Source organism: Aulonocara stuartgranti, assembly GCF_965226115.1.
Source record: "Aulonocara stuartgranti genome assembly, chromosome: 10".
Classification (NCBI taxonomy): domain Eukaryota; kingdom Metazoa; phylum Chordata; class Actinopteri; order Cichliformes; family Cichlidae; genus Aulonocara; species Aulonocara stuartgranti.
Genome location: NC_138946.1, coordinates 725001 through 744628, shown reverse-complemented (window position 1 = coordinate 744628; position 19628 = coordinate 725001). Strand labels below are relative to the sequence as shown.

The 19628-nt window shown below is 44.5% G+C and overlaps 1 protein-coding gene across 5 annotated transcripts in view; it reads left to right on the top strand.

Annotated features, from left to right (window-relative positions):
• The window catches only part of LOC309715213 (dachshund homolog 2-like), a 43184-nt gene that overhangs the window by 921 nt on the left and 22635 nt on the right, over nucleotides 1-19628 (top strand). For all 5 annotated transcript variants that reach the window (XM_082548138.1, XM_082548136.1, XM_082548137.1 and 2 more), the window contains exon 2: nucleotides 19120-19232. In XM_082548138.1, coding sequence (XP_082404264.1) covers nucleotides 19120-19232 — 113 coding nt within the window. The remainder of the gene's footprint in view (nucleotides 1-19119; nucleotides 19233-19628) is intronic.

The window sequence follows — 19628 nt, the reverse complement described above, 5'->3', positions numbered from 1 at the left end:
ACCCAGCACTGTTTGGCTGATCGATTAGCTTCAGCCAAACACGCCACTCTCAGAGCCAATCACAGTGATCGGGTCAATAATGATGATGACGATGATGTCATCAGCATGTGTGTGACATATGGACGAACATGCTACCAAAACAAGTTGAAGCACACACACACACACACACACACACACACACACACACCTTGGTCTTTCTGCTTGCATGAGGACCGTCATTACCATTAGGGCCCGGTGGGGTCTTGTCACGCTGAGCCTTAAGGGGAAGGTGGCTGTCATCTATATCCTGTTATGATATTATCGGTCTGTGGTTTATATGATGATTCCTGCAGGTCCAAAGACATCACTGTGCCCTGTACTTTTTAATCTTTAACACCCTCCACTCAGTGAATCTTTGGTCGCTGCTGTTCGTCCTGCGGTAGAACAAAGACACAAATTGATATGTTAGGGGAGTGTGTTTGTTTTTGTTTGGCAGGCTCGAAAACATTTGTAAATTAAAATTAGGATTGCCGCTTATGAAGAGATCCACCAGCATGAGGGGACAGAGGCCCCCATTAAACAGAAATTAACTCAGTCCCCACAAGAACACAAAGACAAGTTCACAGAAACACAAATCTTCTGAGTGCCAGTGTCTGCGTCGCATCCAGATGTGTGTGTGTGTGTGTGAGTGTGTGTGTGTGTGTGTGAGTGTGTGTGTGTGTGTGTGTGTGTGTGTGTGAGTGTGTATGTGTGTGTTTAATCACGTGAAGGTAGGTTTCTGAACGTGGATCAAAATGTTTTTTTAATTATTGGATTATGTAAATACCCCTCAACTAATTAAATTAACAAAGAGAAGCTCTGTGTGCATGTGAGTGTCCGCGCGCGCCACGTGCGCGCGTGTCTGTGCGTGTGCGTGTGCGCGCAGCGTGCGCGTGAGTATGTGTGTCTGTGTGTGTGTCCGTGCTTGCATGTGTGTGTATGTGTGTGCCCTACATGTTGTATGGTGTTCATTGATGAGGATATTCATAGAAATACAGACTTTATCATTTGAGCAGCCGTTTCCTGACTGCAGTCATCACAGCTGGAACATCAGCCTGTAGCAGGACAGTGTTAATGTTTTTAGTCCTTTATTTATCCAGGTAAAAATCTCATTTTCAAGAGAGACCTGGCATCATGGCAACAAAAGTCAAAAATACATGTACCACATCAATACATAACATCTAAAAAAAATACAATATCCCGCACAAACATGTGAAAAATATACAGTAACAGATCAACTGAGTGCGACATTAAAAACAGTCACACTGAGTAAAACAGTGACATCACACATGCTCCATCAGTATGTATCATCATGTTGGACCTGCTTCACTCATGAATGTAAGAGTTAAAACAGGAAACAAAGCGTTTTTGCACTTTACTGCTCGTGTTTGAAGCTTTAGCTGACATGCACTCAGTGGGCGCTCGCAGGTCAAGTTTTTTTTTTTCAAAATTATTACTCCTGTTAAAGTAGGTCAGCTGTTCAAGAGTCTGATAGTAGTGAGGAAGAAGGAGCTGTTGAGTCTGGATGCTCTGGATTTCTCACTTCTTCTTCTTTTTTTTCCTGTCCCGTTTGGATCTTTAACCATCAGAATTGTTGTCTTGAGGCCAAGAAAGATGCCCAACGGATTTACTTTAGCAAGTGGATCATCATGGCCTTGCCATATTGGTCCATTTGATTGACCTTTATTATAATTATGTATTTATTTTATTTTCAGTTGTTACAGACGAGACAGACATGACTGGGGGATAGGACAGGGAGGGAGAAAGAAAGAAAGAAAGAAAGAAAGAAAGAAAGAAAGAAAGAAAGAAAGAAAGAAAGACACCTGGATAACCTGTCGAGAGAAGAAAAAAAACAGAAGAGAGAACAAACAACAAAAAAGAGCAACATAACAAACACAACACCATCACAATACACTAGCTAACAGTAGATACTAAATATTAAATGTTATTGTGCAGCACGCAAGATCAACAGCGCACAATGTGCTTTGAGGTAGCAGCCAAGAAAGGTGTACATATAAATGGCCCACCCTGTAGTTTGTGTCTGTGAACACCCGTGTGTACACCTGTCTGCACACCTGTGTGGATCAGCACGCTTGTATTCAAAAGGTTTCTCCATGTAACGATCTGCTTGGGAGTTTGGGGAGCCATAGCCCCGCCCCCCCAGGGTATGAAGTAGGTATGGAGGAGATCCAGGCCCCAGAGTACGAGAGCCCAAGGAGGACCATCGAAGGGGCAACCGTGCCACCCTCCTGGGAAGACCTGAGGAGAGCCCCAGACGAGAGGCCACCCAGCAGCCACGGAGCAGAGGCCAGAGGGGGTTGCAGTGACATGCCCACGGGCTCTGCCGGCAGCCATCTGTGCCAGAGAGGACCGAGCCCCAGGTCCAGAGGCCTGAGGGCACCCCACCCCCCGGAAAGAACCCAGCCGGGCCACAGGCGCCAGGCCCCGCCAAGCAGCCACCAGGAGTGAACCAGTACATACATGAGCACCCAGCCCTGGACACCAAGAACCACCAACGCACCGACGTATGAGGGCACCAGCCACCGTCAGGGAGTGTGGTGAGGGGAGACAGGCCTCCATACCTCAGAGAGCCTGAGATGTTCACAGAGAGGTGGCGTCTAAGACCCGACCTGACGTCTAGACACAGGCGAGCAGGCGCACGCATTCCCCATACACATATAAACAAATACTCAGCACTTGCCCGACATGAAGACAGACACAAATAGACACTGTACACACAATCATACTCCCCAAACATACTCTTTATCCCAGGTCCAGGTACCGCCCCCTTATCGGGCAGTAGCAGGGAGGCCCCGCATCCCAGACCCCAATCTGACGGCCGACACTCCTCACAGGGGTGAGTGGATTTCACACTTCTGAACCTTCACCCCGAGGGCAGATGGTAGATACTCTGCAGAGAGGGCAGCGGGGTCCTGGTGATCTTCTCCACAGTTGTTATCACTCTCTGCAGGCGTTTGCGGTCCGTAGCAGTAGTGCTGCCGTACCATGCAGCTGGTCAGTGTGCTCTCCACAGTGCAGCTGTACAACCTGCTGAGGATCTTGGCCGACATACCAAATTTCCTCAGCCTCCTCAGGAAATACAGCCGCTGCTGAGCCTTCTTGACCAGCTGTGTGGTGTTCAGTGTCCAGGTGAGATCCTCAGAGATGTAGACGCCCAGGTACCTAAAGCTGCTCACCCTCTCCACTTCAAGGCCCCGGATAAACAGCGGCTGGTGAGGCCTCCTCTTCTTCCTCGTGTCCACTATCATCTCCTTTATCTTATCAGTGTTGAGGGTGAGGTTGTTGTCCTCACACCATGATACCAGACCGGCCACCTCTCTCCTATAAGCCGCTTTGTCCCCTCCAGTGATGCGACTGATCGCTGGAGTGTCATCCGCGAACTTCAGTATGGTGTTGTCTTTGTTGGAGGCGACACAGTCGAGGGTGTACAGGGTGTAGCGGATGGGACTGAGGACGCATCCCTGTGGGACGCCAGTGTTTGTAATAATGCTGGCTGAAGTCCTGTTGTCAATCCTGACAGACTGGAGCCTGCCAGTCAAAAAGTCCTGTAGCCAGTCACAGAGGGTGGGGTGCAGGCCGAGTGTAGACAGCTTGTGAGAAACATGTAACAAACATGCATCTGTGGGTTGAGCATCAGAGTCGGGGCACATTGAGAAGACTCTTGCCTGGTGTTTTTTACTGGATGACTGAAGAAGCAACAGTTTGACTTAATGAGCAGGAACCTCAGCAGCATGTGGAAGAACCACAGATGTCCTCTGTTGCACTACCCAAAGTCCTCTCCTTCGGGTGGCGCTGTCACTTGGTGTTCACGCTCTCTGCGGTAGAGCATCACTTCCTGTTCCTGTTCCACCACACGGTGGTGTTTTTGAGTAGCTTATCTGCTTAGCAATTTAATTAAAAACTTTTAGATAACTTCTGTTTTCATAGTATAATCTTCACGTGCTTCATCCGAAGCACACTCTCTGCCAAGCTCTTTAAGTTTGTGCAGCTTCCCCGCTTGAAAGGGATTGATGCATCTACCACAGGTGTTTCACTGGATTTCACTCAATGACCAGGCGGATCTTTTGTTTTTCTTTTAATCTTCTTTTCGGCCGTAGTCAGCCATAGGTGAAAAATCTTTTAAATACAAACCAAAAAACCAAAATACAAACGTTTGTTATCACACCTCTGTGAATATTAACCAAACCAAACCTTTTTTAACACATCAATAGCAGTGCATAAGCTTTGCAGCACAATATTTACTTGAGTATTTTTAAATGCTCAAATTATGTAATTCACTCTAACGATTGTACATACTGCTTTCTATAAAAGTGCAAAATCAAATGACCAATCTGCATTAGAACTTAAACAGTAAACAATAGTATTCATGACCAGCTTCTCTTGCACTTAACCATATGCAAGCATTAACAGTCTTCCATATGCAGACCGACGATAAACAATGGTGCCGCTCGTAAACAGGCGACCAACCCACGGCACAATGCTAATGCTATGTAAGCTAGTGGCAGCCGCGATTCTTTAGCAACCCGCTTCAATCAGTTTTTGAACTTAGCCAGGAACCATTTCCTTACTGGCTGCCTCCCTGGATTTATAGATACATCAGCTCCACACAATATCCCTGCCGGTGACAACTTATTAGTCTCAATATGCGTACTCGTGTGTACTTGCGTTCTCGTGTACTCATGATACGTCATCAGTTGGAGACCAAGTACTGTTCCACTTCGAAGTACGCATCAAGCCGAGAACGCGAAAAAATCCCGGATGTGTTCTCGCTCCGCCTGTTTTATCGAGCATGCATCGGTGGTGACTTGTGTGGACTGGTACAGCTAAATATCCCAGAATGCATTCCGTCCAAAACTCAAACGCGGCAATGGTGGAGGAGCGCGGCTAAAAACTTTTAAATATTTCTGGGTCACAAAATAAACTTTTAAGATATTTTCAGGCAAGAATGTAGCTGTGTAAGCTTCAAATATCTGCTCGGTTTATCAAGATATCACATATTTCTAAACGTGTAGACGTCTGTTAACCACCAGCCTGATAGCAAAGCGGGAGGTCAAGGATTACTAGAGCCCGGCGAGAGCAGCGGACTCCCGCACATCGTTTTCAACTATGTGCTCCCCGGGCGCCCAATGGCTGCCCACTGCTTCACTGAGTGAATGGGTTAAATGCAGAGAGGAATTTCCCCACGGGTATCAATAAAGTACACGTTCTTAGTAGGGGTGCAACGATATTCGTATCGATATTGAACCGTTCGATACAGTGCTTTCGGTTCGGTACGCATATGTATCGAACAATACAAAATTTGTAATTTATTTTATCAACTTTCCTTCTGACGATGCTGTCGGTGTTGAGCGTTCAGTGAATCTGCGTTCGACTACTCCGCCTAGGCTGCACTGTTGAGCGCAGATCCACTGCTCAACACAGACAGCATCGTCAGAAGGAAGAGCGCAGGGCAAGCTAGCGAGACAGAAGTTAAGCTCTCTGTCACGGCCGAGGCCGCTTCAAAAGGTGACAGGACTCAAATGCAGGACGCTGAACAGCACGTAAGTAGTTTTAGAGACGATGTTTAATTACTCAGTAAGTGTTCATAAACTGGAAAGTGAGGTTAACAAGTGCAAAGTGCCACAACTGAATCACAGGGGTCTTAAGCAGCCTGGGCTAAGTAAGCAATCTGGTCTTGGTCAGTGGGAACAGCAGTTCCGGGGATTGGGCTGGAGGGAGAGTCACACTGGGTCCAGGGAAAGGGTCAGGGTCACTGTAAATAGAGTACAGACGTTCAGGTATGGGTCAGGAGTAATATGGATAAGCTGTTCGTTCAGAATCCTCCTTCGTACTGCGTACTTGCCGCGGGTGGTCGGTGGTGACGTGGAGGGGTGAGTGGTCCGGGTGTGTGGTCTGAAACTCCTGGCGTGGAGGCAGAGAGGCAGGCAGGTGGTTCGGGTGAACAGCCTGTGGGACTGTCAGGTGGTCCAGTATCCGGGTTGGAGCTCTTCGGCAGAGATTAGTGTTTGGCAGCTTGGTGTGGCTATGAGAGAAACGCACAATGAGACAAACACACAATGAGACAAGGTAATTCACAAAGCAAGTGCGAAATCACGGTGGTGGCCTGCACTGACTAGGGTTAGCTGAGAATCTGGCAAAGAGAGGTTGAGTGCGCTGGCCTTATGAGTCCCCGGCTAAATTACCCACAGGTGTGAGCAATCAGCAGAACACTGAGGCCCCTCCCAGGGGTGGAGATGCCGGCTCGGAGGGAGACACACTGGCACACACCCGGACCATGACACTCTCCTTGCAACATGGCAAATTGAACCTCCCCCACCCTCATTCAGATCTGGCATTTGGAATTATTTTGGTTTTCATGTGACGTATGACCCTGAGGGTAAGCGAGTCATGGACTAAAGTAAAACAGTATGTTGGATGTGCCATGCAATGCTCAATTACATGGGTGGGAACTAGTGTGTTAGCGCAGTTAGCTCGTTAACGTGTTGGCCGTCTAGCCCCATGCACGGAGCGATCCGCGGTAGCTCGTTAACGTGTTGGCCGTCTAGCCCCATGCACGGGGCGATCCGCGGTAGCTCGTTAACGGAGATTTGCCGTGTTGTGGCGTTAAGGTCATTTCAATGAGATTAACCTGAAAGCACTAGTGGGAACACAACGAATATGACTGCACATTTACGCCGACATCATCCTTGTAGGTTTCCTTCTAATGGAGCCTTAGCTTGACGCTCCGCTTGGTCCCTCTTTCCTTATCCACAAAAAACAAAAAACGAAACCGCAGTCCTTGATAGCTTCTCAATATTTACTTCAAAAGTCCAAACAGGTACATAGCAACAGAATTCCAAATTACAAAAACTTATAAAGGTCAATTCAAAATGGATGAAGAGAGATTGCGAGGTCAAAAAACCATATGGCTCCACTCTCCTCTCGCCCAACTTCCTGTTTTCTGCACTATCAAAATAAAAGCATACATTTCAAATTAAACTGCATGTAGGCTTCTACATTACCGGCCCCTAATTGTTATCAATGTCTTTGAAACAATTACTACAAAATCTTTAACTTAAATGAAAAGATCTATGGCTACATCACTTAACTGAACTTCAACTATCTTAAAAGAATCTTCTTTCACTTTCCTCCCCTCAGAGGAAACTAGTTCTTGATTTTCGAAGAGTGCATCAATTATCTTCAGCTTCTTGCAAAAGGCACAGCTTTGTAACTGGTCGACAAAGCTCATTGGTCTTGGTCTTTACTTTCACCTGACGCACCAGACCTTTCTGGTCTGGAAAGGTCTCTACGATTCTTCCTAGTGGCCATGAATTTCTGGGTGCTGTGTCATCTACGATCAGCACAACATCACCAACATGGAAATTTCTCTTAGGTGTAGTCCATCGTTGACGCTCTTGGAGCTGCATGAGGTATTCCTTGCACCAGCGTTTCCAAAAAATGTCTGCAAGATATTGGATTTGTCTCCACCTGCGATTTACATACTGGGCATCCTTGTTGAAGATTCCTGGGGGTAATTCTGGCTTAACCTTCAGCAACAGGAGATGGTTGGGTGTTAAAGCCTCCAGGTCATTGGGATCTGAAGATTCCTTTGTAATAGGCCTGCTGTTTATAATAGCCTCAGCTTCACACAGCAAGGTGTGGAGACCTTCTTCATCCAACAGTTGTTCTTTTACTGTGACGTTCAAAATTTTTCTCACTGAGCGGATGAGTCTCTCCCAGCTTCCTCCATGGTGAGATCCTGCTGGTGGATTAAAATGCCATTGGATCCCCCTTTGCTGCAATGATTTTATGATCATACTGGAGTTCCATTCTTTAATTGCTTTCTTTAACTCACTGTTAGCTGATCGGAAGTTGGTTCCATTATCCGAGTACATCTCTTTAACTTGTCCTCTTCTGGCAAGGAATCTTCTGATGGCGTTGAGACACGCATCAGTGTCAAGTGAAGATGCAACCTCCAGATGTACAGCTCGTGTGGTAAGACATGTGAAAATGACACCATATCTTTTTACTTGACTTCTTCCCCTTTTTACCAGGAATGGACCAAAGTAGTCAACACCTACTTTGGTGAACGGAGGGTCATCAGGCAGGATCCTGCATTTTGGTAAATCTGCCATTATTTGTTTGCCAGTACTTCCGTGTAGCCTTTTACAGGTGACACATTTTGACAAGAACCTTCTAATGGCTCCATTTGCTCCAGGGATCCAAAATTTTTGACGCAGATGAGCCAACATGTGATTCCGTCCGGCGTGAGCTGTAACATCATGGGTATGTCTTAGCACAAGCTGTGTGATATGTGACTCCTTTGGCAAGATGACTTGCTGCTTAGCATCATCTGGCATCGCTGCTCGACTCAACCTTCCTCCAACTCTTATGACTCCATCTTGCAGTACTGGAGTCAACTTGTAGAGAGAGCCTTTTTTCTTCACCCTTTGATGTTCTTTCAGCATTGCCAAGTCCTGTTCAAAACTTTGCTTCTGACAGTACTTCACAATTTCCATTTCTGCTTTAGACAAATCATCACAGGTTAGATTTTTTCCCTTGAAAGCTTTCTTGAATTGGCTCATCCTGATTTCCTCACTCATTGTGCTTGCTTCCTTTCTCTTTGCTATTAATTCCTTAAGCAAACTCTTCAGTTTCATGAACCAGGCTACAGCACGCTTTAGCTTTGTCCAAGATGAGTAGTGATTCATCAGCTGGTCTACTGCGTCTTTGAGCCCTTGCATCTGAATGACATGTGTCTGAGCTTCTCTTTTGACCTCTAAGTCATCAAAATCCAGCATTCTGGGATCTGGATTCTTCGGCCACTGATCTTCTGAGCAGAATAGGAAACTTGGTCCCGAAAGCCAATCGCCACATTTTAAGAATGCTGCAACAGTCTGTCCTCTAGAGACATGATCTGCTGGATTCAAAGTGGTATTGACATATCTCCACTGCCGAATGTGAGAATGGCTCAAGATTACTGAGATCCTATTAGAAACAAAGGTCTTGAATCTTGTGCCTTCACTATTCAAGTACTTTAGCACAGCCGTGCTATCTGTCCAAAAAACAGATTCATGCAGTTCTACTTCTAGTTCCTTCTTTAGAAGTTTATCCATCTTCACTGCAACTGTTGCGGCAATCAGTTCCATTCGTGGGATGGTTGGACACTTCAAAGGTGCAACCCTTGCCTTTGCCATTACCAAGGTGGACTGAGTCTCACCACTTGCATTGCGCAGCAACAGGTAGCTTGCTGTGCCATAAGCGTCTTCGCTTGCGTCAGCGAAATGATGCAACTGCGCAAAGACTGGTGCACCAAACTGCTTTGACTTGATGCTCCTGTCAACTCCAAAGTCGTCAAGCCTTTGCAAATCTGCAACCCACTTATTCCAGCTCTTAATGACGTCCTCCGGTAGGTATTCATCCCAGCCGTATTTCCTCCGACATAAATCGTGCAAGATTTTTTTCGCACACAGAATCACCGGAGCAACAAATCCCAGTGGATCAAAGATGGAGCTGAGAAGGGAAAGCAGTCCTCTTCTAGTGTTCGGTCTGTTTTTAAGGTTGATCTTGAACTTGAACTGATCTGATTCAGCACACCACTGAATTCCCAATGCTCTTTCCATCGGCAAATTACTCTCGTCCGGATTCAGAACTTTAAATCCTTGTGCTCTTTCTTCATCGGGAATTGAGTTGAGCAACTTTCTGCTGTTGCTTGACCATTTTGTTAGTCGAAATCCGCCTTTTGCCAACATGTTCCTCAAGTCAGAACACAGGGTGATTGCTGCATCTTCCTCTGCAATTGACTTAAGACAGTCGTCCACGTAAAAATTTTTCTTGACTGTCCTTGCAGCTTCTTGACCAAATTCCCTTTCGAAATCAGTAGCGCATTTCTGAAGTGCAAAAGATGCAACACTTGGCGAAGAGGTGGCACCAAAGATGTGGACCAACATTTTGTGTTCTGCAAGCTTCTCCTTGTAATTCCCATCAGACCACCAAAGAAACCTGAGGAGATCTGTATCTTCCTTGCTGACTCTGACCTGGTGGAACATGGCCTCCACATCAGCCATTACTGCCACAATCTCCTGTCGAAACCTCAGGAGGACTCCCACCAGTGAGCTTGTCAAATCCGGTCCCTGCAAGAGATGCTGGTTCAGCGATGTTCCTTGAAAGCTTGCCCCGCAGTCGAAGACAACACGTAACCTTTGCTTGACCGGATGTCTCACTCCATGATGAGGCAAATACCATGTTCGTCCCTCCAGTGACTTACATTCAGCATCGTTCAGTTTGATCGCGTAACCCTTTTTTAGGATATCATCCATATATGCAACATATTCCTCGTAAAACTTGACATCTCTGGTGAATCTTTTCTGTAAGTTCAGCGCACGTTGCACTGCGACTTCTCTGTTGCTTGGCAAGCACAGCGCCTTGCTTCTCACTGGAAGACAAATACTATAATGGCCATCCTCCAGTTTTGCAGACTGAGACACCATGTTCAGAAACTGACGATCTTCCTTGGACATTTCAAGATTTTCGTCTTGTCCTGCATCAGGAAAGTCCTGCTTAAACTGTAGCTGCCAGAGCTCTTCCAACCTGGCTACTGATATCCTATTCACAGTCACTTGTGCCGATCTGTTTCTCCCACTCATGTCGCCTCCACTCCTAAGTGGTCCATTTACTGTCCAACCTAATATTGTTCTCACTGCGTAGGGTCCATTGTCCACGCTGTTTACCACCTTAAGCGGTTCCATGGCTTTGGGAACATTCACTCCTATGAGTAATCCAACATCCGCTTGGATAGTGGGAAGTTTCACTTCCGTCAGGTGTGACCACCTGTCAACATCTTCTTGGCTTGGGATATTGTTTTTACTTACAGGAATGTGGTCTTGTGCATACACCTCTGAAAGTTTAATAAACTGGCTACCATCCAGACTACTGACTTCCAGTCCAGTCACAATGCAGGTGTTCACAACAGATTCATTTCCCATCGTGCGGAGTGAAATTTTCGTAATTCGTCCATTCAGGTTCAGTTGTTTTATCAGTGACTCTGTCACAAAGGTGGCTGAGCTGCCTTGATCCAAGAATGCATATGTTGTTACTGTCTTGGTTCCTTTCTGGGCCTTGACACGTACTGGAACGATTGGAAGAATACAATCTTCCTTACCGGCCCCAGTCATGCTGAAAGTTGCTGTTGTTTGTACAAGAGCACTTGATACGAACTGTTGAGCAGCCCCCCTTGCTGTTTCTTCTTGTGAGTCCCTATTGGTGATGTGCAGCAGGGTAGGATGCAGTCGAGAGCATTCTTGACAATGGAGCTTGTCTTTGCAGCTGCTACTCATGTGGCCATGTTTCAAACAGGCAAAACACAGTCCTATGCTCCTTAAAAACTCAATCTTGTCCTTGTGAGGCTTGTCCTTGAGCTTTCTGCAGATTTGGAGGTTGTGTTGCTCTCCCTTGCAATAAACACAAGGTTTGCTGCTTGAATCCACTTGGACGGTCCGTGTTTTTGATGCCACTTGTTTGGCACTTTCTGTCTTGTTTTCCATTTGAGGGTCAGTGATTGCTGTTGTAAACACTTTCTTTGGTTTGAATGTCTCTGCATATTGTGGCTTTGCTCTTTGTCTGAATGAGTCCTTCACACCTGTTGTAGTTTCCCTTATATTTCCATAAAGTGGGTGTAGCACGTACCTAACTTGCTTATTGATAAAGTTGACAAAATCCTTAAACTTGACCTTTTTCTTAGTTTTGTCTTGCAGGTCACAAGCATATTTTCGCCACGCTTCTTTAAGTTTGTAAGGAAGCTTGTTAGCTAATGCCCTTAGGTTAGACGTATTATCCAAGTCTTCCATGTAGTTAACATCTGTCATTGCATTGTAGCAGCCGGTGAGAAACAATGCAAAGGACTGTAGTGCAGTGCCGTCTTCTGGCTTAATTGTCTGCCAATCCAAGGCCTCCTTTATGTAGGCTTCAGCTATCTTAAAGTCATCTCCAAAAAACTCTTTGAGCATTTGTTTCGCCTTTGTATAACCCACTGAAGGTTCCATGTGGATGCAACTTTTAACCAACTCATGTGGTTGTCCACTCGTGTACTGAAGCAAATACTGTAGACGATCACGATTATTATCAGTGCGGTTTTCAATTCCATGTTCAATGGAACCGATAAAAGAGTTGTATTCAAGTGGATCTCCGTTGAAAGTTGGAATGGAGATGTCAGGTAATAGAGAAGCTTTGTGATTCTTTACCAGGTACTCAGTGACATTAACTTGCTGAGAAATGGCTTGACACAAACTATCGAGCACAGGTTCACCGGCCCTTTCAGTGCTTGGCGCAGGCACTGTCCTTTCATGCATTGGTGTCTGCACATCGTCACCATCGTAGGGTGCTGATGAGACGTACTGCGATGTTGGGTGGAATGTGGTTTTAATTTCAGTTTTGCCATTCTGATCATCATCTGCAAAAATGCTCATGTCTGGCTGTGTATCTTCATATTTTTGCAAAACTTCCAGTTTTGCATCTGACTCAGCAAGGGCAGTCTGCATAGCATGCATTTCCTTTTTAGCCTTTATTGCAGCCTCTTTTCCTTTCATTTCTGCGTACCAATCCGCTTCTTCCTTTTCTATTGCCAAACTCTTCTCCAGAGCTGCAGCCTTTGCCTTTAATGCAGCACGCTCCATTTCTACCTTTAATCTAATAGAGGAAGATGTAGAAGAAGATGTAGAGGAAATGCTTCCGCGCTGTGATCCAGATCTACTGGAGCGTTTGCTTGCCGACTTTGATGACATGGACCTATTGTCTGCCTGCTTTCTTGTGTCGTCCTCTCTGTTCTGTTCAGAGAGTTTCATGACTTCATTCATCCACCCTTCACATTTCCAAAAGAAATCATTCAGGGACTTGTTCTTTGGATCAAACCAACTATTTTGATCTTCCAAAAATTCCTCTTCACTCATAAGTTGTTGCAGTTCAGAATTTAGGCTAGCAAAGTCTTGCTGCAAAGAGCTAAAGTCAACTCGTAATTTATTTTTAACGAGGTCAACGTTTGCATCATCTTCCATTAATTGCTCAATTTCTTTTTTCATGCCGGTTAATTGAGAGAGCTTATGTCTACGTGTGTTGACATTTCTAGTCTTGCAGTCTTCCATAGCCTTCTCAGTCATTTTTACAATCCTTTTTCCACTGTTTTGTTTGTCCATGGGTAGCAAAATTCCAAACTCAATCAATACACATGCACCTCAGCAAATTTAAAAAAAAGGCAAGGCAATTTAAGACTTACGGTTTTCCATCTTCAGTTTTTCCTCGGTTCGGTATTTCCTTCTTACTTTATAGTCAGGCGTTTCCAAACTCCATTAATCCGTGAAGAGCAGGTTTTTTGACTAATGTAGGTTTCCTTCTAATGGAGCCTTAGCTTGACGCTCCGCTTGGTCCCTCTTTCCTTATCCACAAAAAACAAAAAACGAAACCGCAGTCCTTGATAGCTTCTCAATATTTACTTCAAAAGTCCAAACAGGTACATAGCAACAGAATTCCAAATTACAAAAACTTATAAAGGTCAATTCAAAATGGATGAAGAGAGATTGCGAGGTCAAAAAACCATATGGCTCCACTCTCCTCTCGCCCAACTTCCTGTTTTCTGCACTATCAAAATAAAAGCATACATTTCAAATTAAACTGCATGTAGGCTTCTACAATCCTAGTGCAAAGACAAGTGGAAGCAGACAAAAACAACAAGCATGCTACAAACTTTACCCGAGTCATTTAGACAGCTGTTAGCACAGGACTCTCCTTATGGGGACCTGATATGTTTAATATGCTGCTGAGAATATAGCCCAGAAGAAGTATAGTTTTTATTTTGGAAAGAGACATTTCTCTGTAATAAACTCTCTTTTCCAAAGATGAGTGATTCCTCAATCAGATACAGGGCTCGCAAAATCGCTAGCCCGACGTCCTGGGGCTAGCGATTTTTCCAGTCGGGCTACCAAAGTCTATCTCTGCCCTGCCCGTCGGGCTATTGTAGGAAGGAAAAATATATGTCAATGCTTTTGCATTCTTTCAGAAATGTAGCTGGGTAATTATGTCATTGGCATCGGTGAGCCACTGTCAATATGTGACATATTGAAATCGCGTTTGAATTTGCGCTTGTTTTTTGCTTTCACTTTGCAATCGTGCGAACTGTGTATAGAGAGCGACAGCACTGATCTGTGAGTGGTGATAATTTGTGCACCAATTCCTCTGACATCGTCTTATCAATCGTTAGCTTACTATGCAAACATGACAAGTGAAATCTCCCGCAGCTTAAACATGTGAGAGGTTGATCGCGCAGAGAATCGCTGAGCTTATGTGAGTCCGTGTGTAAAAGCAGCAGGATATATATTTGACTACGATGACCTGGATGACTGAGAACCTTCACAGACAGATATATATTTTAGTTCTGCTGAGCCAAATAAGACAGGTCAGGGTGAAGAAGTGACAGCCAAATAAAAGCTTACCACAAAACGGAGAAGTTATGACAAATCAGACTATAAGGCAAAAAGAAAGTGCAGCTTCATGGTTTCATGGACAAAAGAATTTCTGTGGCTGCAATATGACGAGCTAAATAACCAGGGCTGCACATAAGTGGTCCGCAGGTGCGCATTCGCTGTCAAAATAAAAAACATGCACAAGGGTTAGGGTTAAATTTAAAAACTGTACTTTTGAGTTAAAATATATATTTATAATTTTAATAAATGACAAATTAAAAAGGCATGAACATTTTTTTTTGTATCGAAAAAATATCGAACCGTGACACCAAAGTATCGAACCGAACCATGAATTTTGTGTATCGTTGCACCCCTAGTTCTTAGATAACATCGAAATGTTAATGTTTGGTTTATTTCAGTGTTTTATTTGTTCCTGAGTAAATTGGTTTGGCTGAGATATTTTTCAATTCAGGAGGAAACATTTTCAAACTAAACCTATCAGCATGTTAATACGTGGAGATTCTGAAGGCTGCTTCAAAATGATCAGATTATATTTCAAATATTTGTTCAGTTCTCTTCCAAACCCCAGCAGCTGTCTATTGTAATTTTTGAGTGTCCACTAAAATAAAAATAAAAGCATTCTAAAATCTCACCTGTTTCGCTGTGATTAAAGTTAAGCTTCATAACATATTACTCACAGTTAAATTAAGAGGGGACGGCAGTAAAAACTCCGGACCTGTGACATCATCAAATACGCTGGTGTTCCAATTGTACAAATCGCGAGTCCGTGCTCGCGTTCTCGGCAAGTCCGGACTCGCCGAGAACGCGAGTATGGAGTTGCGTACATAGGATTGAGAAAGGGCCATTGAAAGAATTATACTGGGTTAGTGGCAATTTCCTGTTGTTCCCTAGTTCGCCTTCTTTTTCTTCCCGGACAGAAAAACAGACACAACATTAGTTCCACCCAGCTTGCCCTCCAGCCTGTCACTTTTACTTCTTTGTCTCAGGACTCTCCACCTCCTAAACTCGGTTTGACTTGACACTCTCCGTGTACTCACTACCTAATTTATAGCCAAAGTATTCACTCACTGTGTCTTTACTGTTTCTCTATCTTAGCTTTGCCGACTCGCTAGCAGCATGGCCTCTTCACCTGTCCCTCCTGCACTTACCTGCTCATTGTGTCAGATGTTTAGTTACTCCTCAGCCTCCTTTAGCAGTAATGATACTTGTAACAAATGTTGCAAATGGAGGCCAGGAGGGCAGCTGGGGAAAGAGGGCGGCTGGGTGACGGTGAGGAGGAAGCATAGTCTTAAACAGAAGCCCCAGGTGCACCACCAACCTGTTCATGTGTCTAACCGGTTTTCCCCACTCGGCGACACACCCGCCGGGGGTCAAACTCTGGTAATTGCCGATTCTGTTCTCAGACATGTGTCCTGCTGCAACAACAGCACTACCACAGTTTCCCCAGAAACTGTACTGTCTACTGATCATCATCATCAGTATTATAATTATCATTATTATTGTTATTCAGGTAATGCTCACCTTCTGGGACATGTGTGTGTCAAACATGGAGACAGGAAGGGTTTGTTTCATTGGCATTAGAAGGATCTGTTTCACACCTGTGCAGGTTGGATCTTTGTGCTCTGTGTTAGCATCCTCCTGATGCATCACTCAAGAACTTAAGACAGGACGGCCTGAATTGATGGTGCCTGTTCCAGATGTTAGTAGTTAGGGCTGGGCGATATGGCCTAAAATCCATATCGCAATATAATTTGAAGCATGTGCGGTAACGATATATATCACGATATGTTCTTTTCTTCTGTATAACGTATTTTCCACACTTAAAATCCTTTAATTTTCTCAAAAATTGAGAGTGTGCCTCATGTATGAATTCTGGTTGTGCTTACTGACCTCGAACCGATTTTGACTGCAGAAATCTGTTAAAAATGTTTTAGTACAACTTTGGTAAGCCACGCTGCTTGATGGATTGTCAGAGCATTACGGCGGCTGTGGTGAGGAGCTTCACGGAGTAATCTGGGTCCAAAACGCCGTCCACTTCAGGTCCCAAAGTCAAACGAACACTGAGAGTTAAAAACGGTCTGAATTCTTTCATCTTTAATTAAATCATCAGCGTTGCTGCTTTACCAGGTGTAACAATTAAGTTTAACATCCAGGCATCCATGAAAACAGAATTTATTACATTTAACGGAATTAGAAGTTAGCAGGAAGTTAGCTCGCTAGCTTCCACCTAAACATTTCATACCGTGCTCTGACTGAGAGATTTTTGAAACTAATTAATATGTACAGCTCTGCTATCATTTCCAACATAAATGAATAATAATAATGGATTGCATTTATATAGCGCTTTTCGGGGCCCTCAAAGCACTTTACAATTCCACTATTCATTCTCTCTCACATTCACACACTGGTGGAGGCAGCTACAGTTGTAGCTACAGCAGCCCTGGGGCAGACTGACAGAAGCGAGGCTGCCATATCGCGCCATCGGCCCCTCTGGCCAACACCAGTAGGCAGCAGGTGAAGTGTCTTGCCCAAGGACTCAACGACAGAGACTGTCTGAGCCGGGGCTCGAACCGGCAGCCTTCCGGTTACACGACGAACTGCCAACTCTTTGAGCCACGATCGCCCTAAATGAAGACAGAAAACTAAACAGCAGTGGTGTTTGCAGGGTTACTGAAGTTGGGCTAGCTGGTATATAATGTTGTGCTACGTGATTGCTAGCGACACAGCTATGTTAGCATAACATTAGCACAGTGAAGCTGGAGGATGAACACCAACTTTTTTCCACTCGATAAAAGTTAACGTGTGGGATTCTGGTGGTCAGGGACAAATGCAGTCACATAGCAGGATGCTGTACACGGGCCAAACTTCAGTCAGGAGAACAACTGAGATCATTCATCCACAATACGAGGTTAGTTATTAATATACTGCAACAACATGGGAACAGAGCAGCTGCAGAGAGAATTCAACATTAATGAATCAATGTTACAGAAGTGGAGGAAGCGCAGTTTTTGGCTTTCCCCATATTTCAACAGTGCTTCATCTCTTTGCTGTGACTGTCGCCATAATTTGCAGATGATTATGGTTGTAGCCGCTGCGATGCTTTTGACCAAAACAGGCGCAGCTTGATGACATCATCAACATGCGCTATCGCGATAGAGCGATATAGTCAAAGTCTCTATCGTTGGCCAAATTTATATCGTTTCTATCGTTTCTATCGTTTATAGCGCCCACCCCTATTAGGAGTGTTGATTCAAAGGTCAACAGAAACTGTGTGTAACTGACAACTCCAACACACAATGTGTACAAGAAACAAGACAAAAATATAAAAGATGTAAAATTTCAAGCTGCCTGGAACTCACAAACTGAACAATTAGAGAGAAAAAATACTGAAAAGACACAAACTACAAGAAAAATAAATAAAAACAAGGACCAATGTCACAGTTTGTAAGCTCTACGATGCATTATCGGGACACAAACCTGAACCCTCAAACACACACACACACACACACACACACACTTTGTTCTTCGCAGTTTTTTGGTTTGCTGTTTTCAGAAGTAACTGCACTGGCCTCACTGGGTTAAACTGGGTTCACTGTGTGTGCACATAAAGGATCTCTTGTCCCAGTTTAATTAAGTGTAGAAACCCCAAACACACACACACAATTTAATTTACTGTGTGTGGGCGGGTCCTATCAGAGCTGTCAATCAAACCCTGACCTGTGGGTAACCCCACCCCACCCCCGGACTGTCTGTGTGTGCGTGTGTGTGTGTGTGTGTGTGTGTGTGTGTGTCCTGATAATGCATCGTACAGCTTAGGTCCCCTCAAGGTTAGTGAGACAAACGTGTGTGTTCACAACAAGCTGAGGTGGGCACACTGGGACCTTAAAATGTATGTAAAGTAATCTGATTACTCTGTGTAACCCACTCAGTTCTGCTTGTATGGTAGCATTATTATCACCGAGATCCTTTAAATGATTTTTCCTTTATTATTTGGAAACTAAAGGATATTTTCTGTAATCATTGACATCATTTTCTTGTTTTTTATCAGCCCATTGTTTTAAGTTTGGCTCCGTATTATTATCTTTATTGCTTTTTATTATTTATATTATTATTATATTGACTGTGTTGTCATTATTATTCTCTTCTAATATTTCAGTGGGGGAATATTGTTTTCTGTCACCTTTGATTTAATCTTTTATCTTCGCTCTTTTATTTTCCATATTCATTCTCACTACACTGATTCCTGCCTCACTTCCTGTTCTGCTGTGAAATACAACAACAGGTAATCAAGTGACTCTTGATGTGTGTGATTAGTAGTTTTAATATTTTAGTTCCTGGTATTTGTTTCCTGTCAGTAACATTGGTTCCGCCCCTCTGTCTGAGCCGCGCGGCGCTTCTCTGAAAGTCTTCCCCGGGGACGATGAACTGCCTCCAGCAAAGTCGACATCAAACAGATTCATTCATGAAGCTAAAACACGACATTAACCTGGAATACTGAAAGTGAGAGAAAGATAGGCCAGCGCTCATTAATTATTCACAGTTGTTATTTAAGGTGGAATCTACTAAGGTGGTCGGCAGCCTTCTTTAAAGGAACGTCCTGCTGAGTTTCTAATGTCTTCACCTCTCTCAGCTCTCGTCCAGGTCGGCCTCCTAAGAGAACGCTGGGCGTGGCCTCCATGACTGAAGGCTCCAGGCTCCTCCCACCACACAGTCTGCTATGCCCCACCCTGCTGTCTCAGACAGGTGAGTGAGACAAACTGTTACACAGAGCAGATGAATCAGCAGGTGGTAACGTGGCTTCATCTGCTCTGAGTTTTTTACTGTAAAAACATTCTGATTACTGAAATCAAAATGTGATGAAGCTACTACAGCGACGCCTGGAACGCCCACAGAGGGCGCCATCTTTACTGAGGGTAGCAACAGCAGGCTGAGCTCAGAATCATGAACACCGGAGACGAGACCACAGGATCTCAGCCTGGGACTGTTTCATGAAGCAGGACTGAGCCTGCTGTTGTATATCCAGCTGTAACAGGTGTTACAGGCGTTACACAATTTATGTTTTTCTGTGTGGAAGCTTCAGGTTTATTGTTCCACACAGCTGATGGACACTGTGGCCCAAAATGTGACTCTCCAAACTCC